The sequence below is a fragment of the Polistes canadensis genome, unplaced genomic scaffold (assembly GCF_001313835.1).
Source record: "Polistes canadensis isolate GaletaPanama2010 unplaced genomic scaffold, ASM131383v1 scaffold_89, whole genome shotgun sequence".
NCBI classification, from domain to species: Eukaryota; Metazoa; Arthropoda; class Insecta; order Hymenoptera; family Vespidae; genus Polistes; species Polistes canadensis.
Genome location: NW_014569636.1, coordinates 336,032 through 351,872, shown reverse-complemented (window position 1 = coordinate 351,872; position 15,841 = coordinate 336,032). Strand labels below are relative to the sequence as shown.

Below are 15,841 nucleotides of genomic sequence, written 5' to 3'. Positions count from 1 at the left end.
GGTGGATTCTTAACGTTCCCTAACGTGCTATCGTCATTTCTTTATTTTTATTTCGAACCGGTCAACAAATATTTTACAACATGGAATTTGTGCAAAATCTTAAATACTTTTCTTAATAATAAAACGAATAATTATAATAATGAATCCATGAAAGCCAATTGATTTTCTTCGCGGATTAGCATGAATTCGAAACATTCACTGATATTACATTTACCAGGACAATGTAATCCTTTCTACAAAAACATGGACACGTTTAAAGCAATAATCCTCTAGGAATTTTTGTCAAATTAGCACAATCTTGATAGAAGCTTCTCTTAGGAAAAAAGTAAAAAGGAAACTAATTGGTTTTATTCTCGTAATGACTCAAAAGATGCATGCACCTTTTATAAATAAATCAAACGAGCGAGATGGTAGCATGCAGAAGAGTAACGGTTCTCCTTAGACCGTGTACGCGATCCTGCAGTGTTGTAACCTCACATAGTCCGGCAAAGTGGGGGATACATATAAAGACCCTGTTTCGCTTCGATCCGGCCCAGTAGTCTCTAGTCATCAATTTCACCGCGTTTAAAGGACCGTAACTGAATTCGCGAATCGACAAAACGGTCCAATATAATCAAACATTTGACGCCATTCCTTCCAGTAAGATGAAGAAGGCGTGCTTGCTGTGCCTACTCGTTTGCTTAAGTAAGTTCTGGGAATTTCACAATTTCGTGTTCACGATTTTCGTAGTTTGATTTTCTGATTCTTTCCAAGTACAGTCTTTTAACAAGATTTCTTTATAAATCAGATGCTCCCAACTTTATTATTATGCAGTAATTGTACAACATATAAAATATAATTTTAGAAAACTTGTTGAGACTCGAGTCACATTAAATTATTTGAAAAGAATCTTAATTTAAACATGAACATATAGCTAAATAATCAGCGTACGAATCGAAGATTGAGAAACCCTATTGTAAATGACCGTAATGTGCCATATGCGTTTCTATTCCATCCTTAGCATCTAAATGGTTCACGTTATCTCCTTTTACATTCTAATTCATTCTACTAGACGTTAGGCGTTCTAATCAAGGAACCTTTTGTTTCGATCCGATAGAAAGTGTGCTTTCCCTTAGCCCCGTGATATGTGCATGCACGAACGATCTGATTGAATAGAAATAGATTTCGAAGTAGCGATACTAATCTAGTTGTCCTGTCGAACAACAATCAAATGTTTTATATTATCACTTGGGAATCTAATTAATTAACGACAAATAAAAAAACAGATGCATCGTAGAATTGATTAAAAGATCATTGACATTAAAATATGACATATTTAGGAAAGTAGATAACTTTCTCACTTTCTTCCATCCATACTGGCGAGGTCGAGCGGCATTGGTTTCAGGGACGCAGACGTTGTATCACCTTGAAAATGGTTGAACCAGTTGACCCTCCTGCCACTCAAACTGATTTTTCTTCTCATTTACTCATTCTTATATCCGCGTATAATTGCATTTATTATTTCCAGTGTAATCGTCCTTGGTGTTTTAACAATGATCGATACTTTCTCTTGGATAAAAGTACAAGAATTCTTCGGCATTAATTTACATAAATTAAACAGCAGCTTCGTGAGATCGTATAATAGGCTTGTCGATAAACATAATTATCTATCTCTGTCTATAGACGACGACGACGACGATTAAAACACTATAATAATTTGACATCTAATTATGGATAATGTAAACTCTTAAACTCTCTCCAAGTTGAATGATAATCTTTCTTTACAGGCACTGTAAATGCCTTAACAAGAAAACAGGAGGCTGCCGAGCAAAGTCGTCGTAAAGCATCGTTGCCAACTCAAAGAAAGGAACAACTTGGTAAGGAGGAGCAAGAAAAATACGAGGACGAGGACGAGGACGAAGTTTCGGATCAATGTCCTGAGCCAAACGGTTTCTTTTCCGACGCTGAACAATGCGACAAGTACTATGATTGCAGAGATGGCAAATTTACGGAGAAACTTTGTCCCGATGGTCTCGTATTCAACGACTTTAGTCCGCTACACGAAAAATGTGATTTACCTTTTGGAATTGATTGTTCCAAGAGACCAGCATTACGTACGTATAATTATTTTCATCGAATTATATTCTTGTAAAAAGGATTTGATTTATTGTTACTTCGGGATTATTTGTTGGAATACGTGCAATTCAGTTAGTTGGGATTGATTGTAATCGTTGACAAGAAGAAATGTAAGGGGATGCAATGGCACTCAACGGCAACGACGATGATTCTATTTTCTCTTTTCTTATACTCAAGGTTAAGTTCGAAGAACGTGACAAGGGAATCAAACGACACGGAGAAAGGTCGACACCAAACTCGTTTCCAAAGACTGTACGAATAAAAAAGGAAAATAAAAAAAGAGAAAGAGTCGAAGTAAATTCTTAACGCTCGACCGAATGTTTCAATGTAAAATATTTGAACGCGTCTCGTATCAAATTATCGTTTTAGATAATTTTGCACAAAAAATAAAATAAAAGAAAAGAAAAATTGTCAACTTGCAACGAAAAGCACGAATTTGAAATGAACGTTCATTTTTAACGATCGTATTTTTTTGATTGCATTATAGAAAAACCTCAAGCATCGCCGCACTGTCCACGCATGCACGGATATTTCGCACACGAGGATTCGAGAATCTGCGACACTTTCTATTACTGCGTCGAAGGGAAATTCAACATGATTACGTGTCCCGACGGATTAGTATTTTCCGAGAAAACTGGAATATGTAATTGGCCTGACGAAGCACAAAAGAAGGGCTGCGGATCTAGGGAATTATTTAATTTCACATGTCCGAAAGTTGACGATTCGGTTGCAGCAACTCATCCGAGATACCCTGACACCGAAGATTGTCAATATTTTTATGTATGCGTTAATGGTGAAATACCAAGGAGAAGCGGATGTAAACTTGGTCAAGCATTTGACGAACGAACTGGAAAATGCGATTGGGCTAGAAAAATTCCCGAATGGTAATGAATTTATATCAATTTTAAATGAATTTTATTGTTAAAATATCGTTGACCAATTATTATCTACAAATGTTATATATGATATGAATAATATTTTGTTGGAATTTCAGTAAGGACTGGTACAAGGATCAATTAACCGATGAACAATTAGATGCATTAGAAAATCCGCCACCAAAACCAAAAGCAACTGGTGGACCAAGTAGAAGAAAAGGAGCTCGACCAGCTTAAAAGAAAAAAGAAAAAGCTTTTATAGATTCTTAAGATCTTTTACAAATTGAAAATTGTCATCTACAATAAATCAAATACTTTTTTCCTAGTAATTTATTGTGATATACACTTTTATACTAAATTATCATCATTTATTTTTTATTTCCAATAACAATTAAAGTCACGATAAAAAATATAATTTAGAATAAAATAAAACGCGATAACTAAACGGAACACACACTTTCATAACGATGTGCGAATTATGTAGATCAATTTACATAATATTACATTAATCTAGTCTAATTAATCTTGATAAACGATACAAGAGGAATCATAGCAATCGTTCAAGGAAATCTATGGATAATATAATGGATATAAATAGTTGAATATTATAATTATAAAGCAATAAACTATGCAAATGATTTTCGCAACTATCTTTTTATCTGATACTTCAATTAAATACATTTACGTAGAAATAATAAATGTTGTAGAAGACGTTAAAAGTGTATAAAGGGGAACAATGTTACGTTTGAAGAATTCTACTCGAGCAAAGGTAAATAATTAGGTAGTGGGAATGAACTCCGGTGAAAGTACTTACATCTATCCGACTATGTCGAAATTATCGGGTAGAACAACGTAGTAAAAGCACAAACCTTCGCGTTATGACAGATCCGAGAGATTAGAAATTCTTCAAATCGTCATTTCCATGAATAAAAAAATAAACCAACATGAATTTTATCGATACAATTATTTTGTATTATTTGTTATAATAAGTAAATGTAAACTCGTTTACGCGATTTTTATCTTATTATATGTTTTACGATGAAACGTACTATCGAATAGAAAAAAAACAATTTTGGACTTCCGTAGATAACTAATTGCGGTCGCGTGTAAAAATTCCAATAAGCAGTGAAAGTTACTTAAATATCAGAGCAAAAGAAACGTTCTTTACGTTTTCTCGGATAAAAATTTGCAAAATCAAATGACACGGATATGATAACGTATCGTTTCAACTTATATAAAAGGGTATTATTTAACAAATTCAATGATCGATTTTTAATATGTGTTAATAATTGTTCAAGCCAGCGTATAATTTGTCGTATAATTTATTTCCAAAAAATATTATATTCTATTTGATTTCGGTACTAGAGAATTGATGATTTTGGGAGAGGGTTTCGACTGTAAGGAAACGACCAAGTGAGAGTAAAGTCGCGCGTGCGTGGAAAGAAGAAGAAAAGGGAAGGGAATGGTAAAAGCATGCGATATCCGATTAATCTTAATTCTCGACGGTTATCCAGCGAAAGAAAATGAAACGAAAGTGGGGAAGAAACGAAGGTGTTGATAGTGGGGATTGACAGGGTATACCCCCTCGTCGTGTAACCGAAGAGCTGCAGTACATCGCGAAAGAGAGACGCCATTCTAAAGACCGTATCAAAATACTTCTCGCTGATCAATTTTTCTTTCAACAATTATATTTCATTCTTATTTAAAAGCACATTTTTGTTCGCACACACGAATCTTACAAAAATAACGAACAAGAAAATATGATTCGAGAATTTCTTGTGACGATCCTGGCTGTTGTTGCTGTTACTCGTAAGTATTTCCATCATTTATACTAAATTTCACCTTTTTTCAATATTAGCACGATTTAATCAAATTAAACATATGGCTAACTTGCATTTGATTATTCAACAATAAATCAACTATAGAATTATATTAACAACTTATACTTTTATTCAATAGTTCCTATCATTGATCTTTTTATCTACATTTATTTCATTGCTAGATAGAATTTCACTTGGCAGTGACAAAGTGTGAACATTTCATTGTCAAATGTTCAAATTCAAAAACATGTTACTAGATTACTGAAATGTTGAATTAATCTAATGCAACATGAGCGTGTATTGTTTCTCTGTACCGCTATTATTAGGATTTAGAAAAAGGAAAAAAAATGAGAAATTGATATGGAATATAGAGGCGTATCGGGAAAAGGCGTATAGTTTAATGCGTGGAAGTACTGGAGACAGTCTAAACTAAACTTTCTAAAGTGTAAATGTCAGATATTTCTCGGTTCAAAGATTGCATAAGTATATGCCATGGTTATCGTCCTTATAAGCGAGAGTACACCTTATAATTACATAATAAAACAAAAATATAATAAATATTATCGGTATCCCTACCGGGAGAATGCGTATTGCCAAGGAGATAGGAACGAACGGGTTCGTCAACCTCGTCGAGATTGAATGTAACTGTTCACCAAACCACTTTTGATACCAGTCTCAACGAAACTTACTCTCGCTTTCGCAAACACTCTTCGAGAATAATCCTTAATGTTACACGTTTCAAATTCATTTACCTTTTTCCCGAGAAAAATGAATTTCATGAAATTGGACATTTTATATTCGATTACCACAGTAGTATTACTATTTAAGTAATAGTAAATTGATCTCATCTACATATTTTAATGTTAAATATTGTATCAAGTATTCTAAAAATGATTTAATCAATTTCCAGATGGTGCGTACAATTGTCCAAACAAAGATGGCCAATACGAGGACTTGAAGCAATGTGACAAATACTACGACTGCGTCGATGGGATTGCAACAGAAAAATTATGTCCCGATGGGCTCGTTTTCGATCCCTTAAACCGCAAAGTCAACAAGTGCGATCATGTTTTCAACGTAGATTGCGGTGATCGTCTTGAGTTGCGTAAGTTCTACTTTACTTTATTGCACTAATTACAAAATAATAATAATAATTATAACAACTAAAAAGTACATTTTTATAAAAAGTGTCCACCAAAATCCAATAGCCTTCGCGCAATAAAAATAAGAAAAAAAGAAAATATAAAAACGATTGAAAAAAATATAATGAAAAGGAATTTCACTTCACTAAACCGACATTGAGAAATCTTATGCAAAGCCGCACGAAACTCGAACTTTCGCTAGTGGAAAGGAGTTAAACGTGTCTTTGGCTTCCGTGGCACAATGTCCTTGACATACAGGATACAGTGTCAGCTGCTAATAAGCTAAGCAATGAATTCTTACGTTAGATCATTTTTTGATGAAATATTTGTCGACAGAACCACCACAGCCAACTAAAAAATGTCCCAGAAGAAATGGTTTCTTCGCGCATCCAGATTCTTCAGTATGCAATGTATTTTTCAATTGCATCGATGGGGAAGCCATTGAGATCACTTGCACAACTGGTTTACATTTCGACGAGTACAGTGGAACCTGTGTTTGGCCTGACAGTGCTGGCCGTGAGGTAAGACAAACTTGTCTATATTTTTCTAATAAAGTAATAATTCAGATGGGGATCGATTTTTGTGTAGAAAATATATATATTCATGATTATAGGGAAAAAATATCCATATAAACTCGCGTCGTTAATTTGGTGTTGTTTTTTTTTTTCCTAGGGATGCGGAGTTGTGGATAAAAAATTGAAAGACGGTTTCGAGTGTCCGAAAGAGAATCAGTTGGACAGCAGAGGTATGGCAATCGATCATCCGAAATTTGCACACCCTGACGATTGTCAAAAGTTTTACGTATGCCTGAATGGTGTAACACCGCGTGAACAAGGTTGCAGCGATGGAACTGTTTATAACGAAGAACAGCAAAGGTGTGATGCACCTGAAAACGTTCCTGGATGGTACGTTCAAAGCATCATTTTTGAATTATCTTCTACGTTTGTATTTGTTCTATTTTCATTTGATTTTGATTGGATTTAATCTTGATTTTACAGTGAGGACTGGTACAAGGATGACGACAAAAAGCCATGAGGGATTATTTGAAATTCGTATGTCCCGCATCGGGACGCCCGTACTGTCTTTTTAATTTTTAATTGCGAATTAGTTTGTAATAATAATTATAACACGTGAGATAATCTAAGCGTTTTATTTGTTTCCAAATAAATATTAATTTTTACCATAGAAAGAGAAAAAAAAAGGAAGAAAAATGTTTATTGAATTTTCTTTCTTACTTAATATGACTTTCGTAATCTCAGATTACATGACCCGATGACTTTTCAACGTTTTAATAAATGCTGTTCCTACATTCTTCATCTATTAACATACATTATCTCGTGTAATCTTTAGAAAGTTAGATACCTGATTAGCTACAACTTTGTCTAGATAAGTATATGTAAGTACGTGATTCGCGACAGTTAACTCGCTATTGAAATCTCGATTTCGAACGAATTCGAAAGGCCTTGAATACTCGTTTTCTACGATGCAGTCAGTCAACTCGACGTCGAAAACTTTCTCTTCTTTGGTTATTTTCTATTTTTCCATAACTCGGCCCACCGAGTTCGACGCTTTCTTCTTCTTTCGTCGTATCAGATATTTCCATCTTAAATCTATAGATGATTACCATTCATTTCTTTTTATCACACTTTTTGTAGTCAATCAAACGAACTACAAACTGTTTTAATTAGTTCTCTTCGATAACGATTTCGCTGATAAAAATGCAAATGTAGCTGATCATTAATGTCAAATCTGTACAAAAAATTCGCTTCAATTTGTAGATTTTGACAATAATATTCAGATTAAAATAACAAATCTTTCTCTTATGCTGATTAAATTTATGCAAACGTATCATTTCTCATGAATGATTTATTATACATATCAATTATTGTCACTCAATTTTGATACAAATGAACAATATAAAAAGGAATATAAATTTCCATGACTTAGTCGACAACAATAGGATAGTAAGAATTTTTGGAATTAACGATTTCTCTTATGCAAACGCACATATGTCCATACCATATGGATACATTGGTGCACTTTCTCTCGATCAGAGCCAGACGTTATGTTTTTCCCCTATTATAAAGTTCGATGGGACAAACTCGTGTAAAATATTTCATTCCTCCTAAAAGTGTTTGCGGTTTTATACCTGAGAGATCGCATCTGTTCTGCAGTTAAAAGTGAATCCCACCATCTAATTCAAACGACTAGATTTATCCGACCGGTTTACGGTTGAAAGATCCTCAAGAATGCGAATTCTTAAGTGTAAAACAATTTAAAAAAAACCTTTAAGAAATGTCAAAGAGATTGTGTAAAGACGATATAAGAAGAATGTTAAACAGTTTAAAGAAAACAAAAATACGATAGATAGAAAATGTCAGAAAATCCTAGACACCGAGCGAGTAATCACGCGTATTAACAACAACCCGGAAGAAAAGAGGACTGCAAAAAAGAATATAGATAGAAAAATGATTTGAAAAAAGTTAGAGAAATAATAAAAAAAAAATATGATGAGGAAAAGAAAATGGTAGAGATATCATAACGTTTAACGGTTCGATCAGTAATATGTTGTATTAGTAATTCTTGTTAGCAGGGAGAAAGGGTAGTATGTGCACGTGCGTGTATATGCGAAAGGGAACTATGCGAATAAGATGAAGGAAGAAAGAAAGAAAGAGAGACAGAAAAGTTTCGGCGAAAGAGGGTGGGGAGGATCGTGAAATGCAAGGTAAGAAAGCAATGGTGGAGAATGGTGGCCCGTGCCAATCAGGATCAGTTGTTTTCGATCTGCAGTCAGACTAGATCCACACGTTGCTCCGTAATTTGCAGTGAAAACTTTAGTGTTTTATACGATTAAGAGGAAGAGAGTGAACGCGAGATCAAATTGAGTGAGGATGATCATGTCGTATAAACTAATCCTTAATCGCTCGTCATTTGTTTTAATAGTTTTTTTATTAACATTGGCCACGATTGATGCACAATTCCGTTGTCCCGAACCAAAGGGTTTCTTTCCTGATTTGGAACAGTGCGATCTTTATTATGCTTGCGTAGATGGGAAACCGGAGGAAAAGCTTTGCAAAGATGGCCTTGTATTCAGGGACGATAATCCAAAAAAGGAACTTTGCGACATACCGGCTAACGTTCCTTGCGGCGACAGAACTCTTTTGCGTAAGTTTATTCACCCTTTTTTTTATTTCTTTTCTATCTTCTTCTTCTTTTTATTCAAAGTTCATTCGGATAATTTATATCTTTGAATAGTTTATATAATGAAAATTAAATATTAAATTATGCTTCAATACCCATATTGAAGTTGAATTCAATTAACGAGAAATAAAATATAGAAAATATATGAAAAGCAAATAAAAAAGTAATAGATACATTTTATTAAATGTTATTACTTAAAAAATAAGTTAAATTATTTTTTAGCAAACACACGATTATGTATTAGAGTAAAATGAGAATTAACAAAAAAAAAAAAAAAATACAACCAAAGCGGTTGTCAATAAACATATTTTGCTCCAGGTGAGGCTCGAACTCACAACCCCGGCATTGCTCACAAACACTGTCTTATAAGTACCGTGCGCTAACCAATTGCGCCACTGGAGCAGTTGTCCAGATCCAAAAATATAGACTACTAAAATAAAAATGATACTTTGAAATACTACAAATATAAAATGATGCTTTATTAACATATTCACTTTTGACTTAAACAAAAATCAAATAAAATTAAAACAATTCATATCGCAATTACTTACATTATCAAAAATAATTATTATCGACTAATTATATAATAATTATATAATAATTTTAGTATATAAAATTAGTATAAAATATAATAATTATATAATAATTAGTTGATTTATTAAATAATAATATTAATAATAAAATCCACAAAAATATATAGGATACTAAATCTGAAATAAAAGTCAATTGCAATGAAAATAAATGATTACAAGTATTTTACAAATTAACAAATATTGAAACATATATATATGTTTATCTGTACACGTGTACATTCGAACAGAGGAACCGCAACCAAGTAAAGGATGTCCAAGAGCAAACGGATATTTCAAACACGAGGATCCAACAGCGTGCGACAGGTTCGTTAATTGCATCGATGGTATACCACAAACAATGCCATGTCCACCTGGTCTAATTTACGAAGCGAAAATGTCGAGTTGCGTTTGGCCGGCGGATGCAAGTAGATTATGCGAGAATGTTAAACGTGATGTCCTTGACGACGGATTTGTTTGTCCTGATGGTGACGTGGCTGGTCCTTCAGGCCGGGTTTTACCACATCCAACTTATCCTCATCCAGAAGACTGTGCCAAATTTTATATATGTAAAAATGGGGTTGTACCACAAAAAGGACAATGCGACAGTGGCACCGTTTACAACGAGGAAACTTTTAGGTGTACTGACCCTGAAAACGTCCCTGGATGGTAATTACAATTTTTATATTCATTTTTATATAGATAACACATATAATAGTAAAATAAAAAAAGAATTCACACGATAATGTTCTTGTTTTTTTTTTTTTACAGCGAGGATTATTTCAAGCGCAAAAACTAAGTCAGGCAGCAGAAGTAAAGGTGCCAATTTATTAATCACGATACCACGTGTATAGCACTTAACTTTTTACTTGTGTGTAGATTATAATATTAAATAATAATTATAATAAATACTTTAATGTGTAATATGAATGGGGCTCTCTGTGATATCTTACATTAGATGATTTTCATTTACCTTGAAAGGAAAGACAAAAAATAAACGTTGACCTTTCTCATTTGATTAGATCTTTCATATCTAGTATAAATCATTATACTTTTTATTATTTAATATGCGTATCTCGTTCGATAGAAACATTACGTATCTTCAATCATCATGGAGATTAACTCTTGCCGAATGTCAAATGGAATAGCAAACAAATGACTCGTCTAGGATGCACATAGGTAATGAACGTCTTTTAGAAAATTACATAGATCAACGATAGAAAAATGTTCCATGCGCTTGGCTAATTTCTCATCTCTTTTCTTCTCTTCTTTTCTTTTCTCTTCTCTTCTCTTCTCTTTCATTCCATAGAATTGCAACCTTTCTCTTTACGTAATAATAAGCGATGCGCACACCACCTTCGATATTTTACCGGCAAATTATTAACATTTCTTTAGACATTCAAGCGGTTAGAAAAAGAGTGAAAGTATGATTGCTCTTTTAGTTCGATGTCTGCTTATTTTCAAATGATTCATTTTTAACGAGTTGATGATATTATTACTTGTCTTTTTATTTATTTCAAGTAAACATTTTTATATATTTAATGAGAATGGTTATAAATGATTATTTGATTGATTTATTTATTAATGAACACATTTTTCATATTATTTGAAATAAATATTAAAAGCAAATGATATTTTAATTGATAAGTAATAATAATTTCAATGAACCATTGATCAATTGGATATAAGGATTAGATCGTAAAAATATGACAAGTTTGAAGAAAAATCTTCGAATTGCAACAGAGCAAGAACAATGTAACCCAACGAAATCGAGCAAGTTGTCTTTGGCTTTCACCATTCACATCGACGAGATTTCGCTCGGCGGTCTTCGAACCACCATGGAGTCTTATGTAAGACCGTTAAAGGTCTGGGGGAGAAGAGAAAAAGACAGAACCTATGAACGTGGTACAAGACAGCATGTACGCGGATATACCGGGTCCGCATGCGTGATTACCACCAAGTCGTTAGTTACGTTATACGAGTATTGCGGGGATTATGCTAACGTATCTTCATCATTCGTATGCAGAATCGGTAGACAGATAATAATAATAATAATACTAAAAAAATTTACGATTTTCGATGCATCGACGATACCAAAAATGGCAATGAGTCATACTTCGACGTTCAGAATGTTTACCAAGTCGATGAATAATTATAACGGGTCTTTCGAATATTCAAATAAAACGAATAATTCTTTGACGATTTATAATTATTCATTGAATAGGATATTATTATTTAGAATATTATTTGAATATTTTGTAATACCGATCACAACCATATTGTAAAAGTAACAACACAGCATTCCTTCTGTTCCCTAACTTAACCAAAAGCTACTCTATAAATCTTGAATATGAATGTTGCATACACAAGAGCAAGAGCAACTAACTCTGTACGAACCCATTCCGTATTCGTAGAGTGTTCACATAGCTTACTTTACTTTGCCGTCAACGCTTGATCCTTTCTTCGGCACCGTTCGGTAGAACGCCGAAAGCGTACGAACGAACGCTTAAGAAATCGGTAAAAGACAGGTAGTAAAGTAAAGGTGGGGTCGTGAAACATGGTTTTCACGATTCAAGTGAAGGGAGAAGCTGTCGAGGCCAATAAGTGAGCGCCAATCGTCGAGCAAGCTTTGATAGTCATAGTACAACTGGATCATACCTAAATCGTACAAGATTCGGAGTATGAGTCGTTTCAAAAGTTTCATCCTATTGGCCTTCTTGGCTATATTATCATCGTCATCATTATCATTATCCGGTGAGTTTTTTCCTCTTAAAAAAGAATTTATTTCTTATTTTTCTTGTTGGTTATATATACTCGTTTCAACACTGTTTTGCATTGAAGAAAGTTTGAATTCGAGATTGTTGATATCATCAAAGAAGAAACGGGAGTGCATTGACGCATCAATGATGCACACGCGCATCTAGACGCTTCGGGCTAAAATAATCTTTCCTTTTCGAATCCTCGATGAATCGTCCTCGATCGGTCGTTTCCTTATTTCTTTTTTCTTCTTACCATATGGCGCGCTACTTCTCGATGCATATACTATGACATAATAGCAATCTTGTGCTTTGATATAGTTTCTTTTTTTTTTTTCTATCATTATCATTTTTAATCGGATACATTTTGTCGTTGAAATTTGCGCAATGTTAATATATTAAATCATGTTATTTACAAATTTTTTAATTTTTTTATTCATTTGGATAAATTTTTAATAAAAACATAATGATTTGCTTTTAGCTATCAAAAATACCTTAAATTTTTCAATAAAAAGTACTAGTGTTACTTAACTATCAAAAACACCGATTCTCTTTATATATTGATCAATTATTTCTCTAATTAAAATAATTCAATTATTCAATAATTTTGTAACAATTTGTGTTAATCATTTTTCCAAGTTCCTATATTAATAATAGTAATAATAATATTCGTATATTTAATCTACGAGAACATTCGATCGTAAGATGAGAAAGTATACATATTACAATCTATTTTATCCTTGAGATACATATGTTACACATGCAATAAAACTAAAATGATTTACCTAGGTGATATTTATAGAAGCTATGAATAAATTTATTTGATATATTCTATTTTTCATTGCAACTATAAAATGACATTAACTCGTTAAAATTTTGTAGTTAAAGCTACAGCGCTTTTCGGTGCTCCACCATGTCCTGATCCTTATGGTGTTCACGCGTATGCTCATCCGGAGGATTGCAACAGTTTCTTTTTGTGTACCAATGGCACGTTAACGCTGGAACATTGTGAAAATGGTCTCCTTTTTGACGGACATGGATCTGTATATAATCACTGCAATTATTATTGGGCTGTTAATTGTGGACACCGCAAACATGATCGTAAGTATAAATGAGAATTAATATATTAATCAAATAAATTACAAAGAGTATTTTTTATATTAACAATTGTGACATTAATTATTGTCCAACCCAATAATAATCGCATTAATATGAAAAAATAATCACAAATAATCCTTTAATTGCAGTGACACCTCTGAGTTCACCCGGTTGCGAATATCAATTCGGACTCTACCCAGATAGCGACACCTGTAGCACTTCTTATATTAAATGCGTACATGGACAACCCCTTGAAGAACATTGTGATGCTGGATTAGCATTCGACCCGAAAACGCACACATGTGTCTGGCCCGATCAACTTTTACCTTATTGCAATCCGGAAGCTATTGTTGGTTTCAAGTGTCCCCACAAAGTACCAGCACGTAGTGCGGCAGCTAAATTTTGGCCATTTCCAAGGTACTATCTCTATATTCACTTATTTTATTATTTCTTAATAATTTCATCATTTTGTCGAAGTTTGTAATAATCTCATATAGGACTCATATGAACAGAATCACGTTTTTTATACTACTTTTTTATTTTCAATCTTATTTTTTAGGAATTGAAAATTCAAACTTTCGATTCTTAAATTAAAAGGCTTCTTACGCAACTATCGTAAAAACGTTATGCGTATTATTTCGTCACGTCCATTCACTTTCTTTTTACGTATAAAATTTCATGGTAGATTCCCAGTACCCGGTGACTGCGGCAGATTGATAACTTGCGTCGAAGGTCATCCACGTCTTTTGACTTGCGGCGATGGAAAATTATTTGACTCTGTGAGTTTGAGTTGCCTCGATCCTGATGAACTACCACACTGGTACGTACAACTACCAACTTATTGCGTAAGCTTAAATATTCTACTGAAAAAGAACCAAAAATTACTCCAAAATTATTTTCAATTTTCAGTGCTAATAGCCTATAAATTGGTGAGTGCACTATGTACAGGCGTAATGGAATTTAAATGTGACAACCACGAAGAATGATAACCACCAAGTCTTGCAATAATAATTACATCTAATGAAAAAGAACAAGAAAATAAGAAGAAAATCCACTTTCCTAGAGAAGAATCTTGCATCATTGTCTTGCATTTGAAAAATACACTATCAAGTATTCGTTAAAAAATAAATTGTACAATTTTATTTATTCGATCGAATGAAAATGGAAATAAAATGTATTATGCGTTATTATAACGTGACATGATTACTGCGAAACTGAACAAAAAGTTACGATTATTTATGACGATGTCTTTACTTGTAAAAAATATTAATGAAACAATATAGTATTAATTATAATAATAATAATAATAATATCGGATTGCCTCGAAAAGTTCGTATCAATGGATAATTATAATAAAATTGCAATATTTCTAGAAATCGAATTATAAATATATAAAACTTCTTACAGTATGCTGCACGTACAAGAATATAATTGAAAAATAATCAAATATAATTAAATAAAATTATCCAATCAAAAAATACGAACATAATTATATTGAAAAGATGATAATTATATTAAATATTTACAAGTAAATATATAAAAGTCATCTTAAAACCATTCCTTGTACACATCCATTATTAAGTTAATTCTATTCTAAAACAAAAATTAAAATGAAAATAAATTTAAATCATTTCTGAGATTGTTTCATGTGGTACCTATAAAAATATAAAAGTTATTAAAAAACATTATAAAGTAATTAGTTTCTATGGATGAAATGGATAGAAGGAACCAAGGAAAGGGGTAAAAGAATATGGTATTAATTAGGAAGTTAAAAGAAACTAATTACAATTATAATGTTTATGGTAAGCGGTCTTTGGCTAGATTTTACTTGTAATGTAATGTATAGCATATCAAAATATGATAAACATTACACGGAAAGTAATATCCATTGCCCGGGTCTAACCACGAGGAGGTAACCGCTTCTGAAGACCCACGAGGAATGTGCATCCTGAAGATGTCCACATCCGAATTAAATTGAAACCAAAGAAAATGATAACACCGAAAACGTTTTTTAATGAGCCCCACTCTTAGGCCCCAACCTAAGAATTTAATTCGAAAAATCCTTAAAATTAATTACTATTGAAATTGAAGAGAAAAGTTTGAAAACTGAATAAGAAAATGAAAACGAGGAGTGCATCTGAAAAAAATTCAAGTTACATCAATGATTTGATTGAAAACTAATACACTTTAGTATAATTTCAATATATGCATATACGGAAATTACAAGTTAGGAATATTTTATAATTATTAATTTTCAATCTGCCT

The 15,841-nt window shown here is 32.8% G+C and overlaps 4 protein-coding genes and 1 non-coding gene across 5 annotated transcripts; 4 read left to right on the top strand and 1 right to left on the bottom strand.

Annotated features, from left to right (window-relative positions):
* Nucleotides 1-554: 554 nt before the first annotated feature.
* LOC106787010 (probable chitinase 3) lies at nt 555-3,295 on the top strand. The gene is made up of 4 exons (XM_014748984.1): nt 555-684; nt 1,767-2,093; nt 2,603-2,999; nt 3,110-3,295. Exons 1-4 carry the CDS (start codon nt 645-647, stop codon nt 3,225-3,227), a joined length of 882 nt encoding a protein of 293 aa, XP_014604470.1. The 5' UTR covers nt 555-644; the 3' UTR covers nt 3,228-3,295.
* Nucleotides 3,296-4,614: 1,319 nt separating this feature from the next.
* Nucleotides 4,615-7,153, top strand: LOC106787012 (peritrophin-1-like). Its single transcript, XM_014748986.1, has 5 exons — nt 4,615-4,799; nt 5,721-5,915; nt 6,289-6,473; nt 6,625-6,857; nt 6,951-7,153. The coding sequence occupies exons 1-5, from the start codon at nt 4,751-4,753 to the stop codon at nt 6,985-6,987; spliced, it is 699 nt and encodes a 232-aa protein (XP_014604472.1). The 5' UTR covers nt 4,615-4,750; the 3' UTR covers nt 6,988-7,153.
* Nucleotides 7,154-8,670: 1,517 nt separating this feature from the next.
* On the top strand, nt 8,671-10,521 carry LOC106786947 (peritrophin-1-like). Its single transcript, XM_014748857.1, has 4 exons — nt 8,671-8,677; nt 8,896-9,117; nt 9,974-10,391; nt 10,494-10,521. Exons 1-4 carry the CDS (start codon nt 8,671-8,673, stop codon nt 10,519-10,521), a joined length of 675 nt encoding a protein of 224 aa, XP_014604343.1.
* On the bottom strand, nt 9,464-9,555 carry Trnai-uau. The gene is given in 2 exon segments: nt 9,464-9,499; nt 9,518-9,555. It is a non-coding gene; the product is annotated as a tRNA-Ile (tRNA).
* A 1,793-nt stretch (nt 10,522-12,314) lies between the features above and the next one.
* Nucleotides 12,315-14,607, top strand: LOC106787011. Its single transcript, XM_014748985.1, has 5 exons — nt 12,315-12,476; nt 13,361-13,579; nt 13,726-13,993; nt 14,262-14,396; nt 14,486-14,607. Exons 1-5 carry the CDS (start codon nt 12,404-12,406, stop codon nt 14,499-14,501), a joined length of 711 nt encoding a protein of 236 aa, XP_014604471.1. The 5' UTR covers nt 12,315-12,403; the 3' UTR covers nt 14,502-14,607.
* The last annotated feature ends 1,234 nt before the right edge of the window (nt 14,608-15,841 follow it).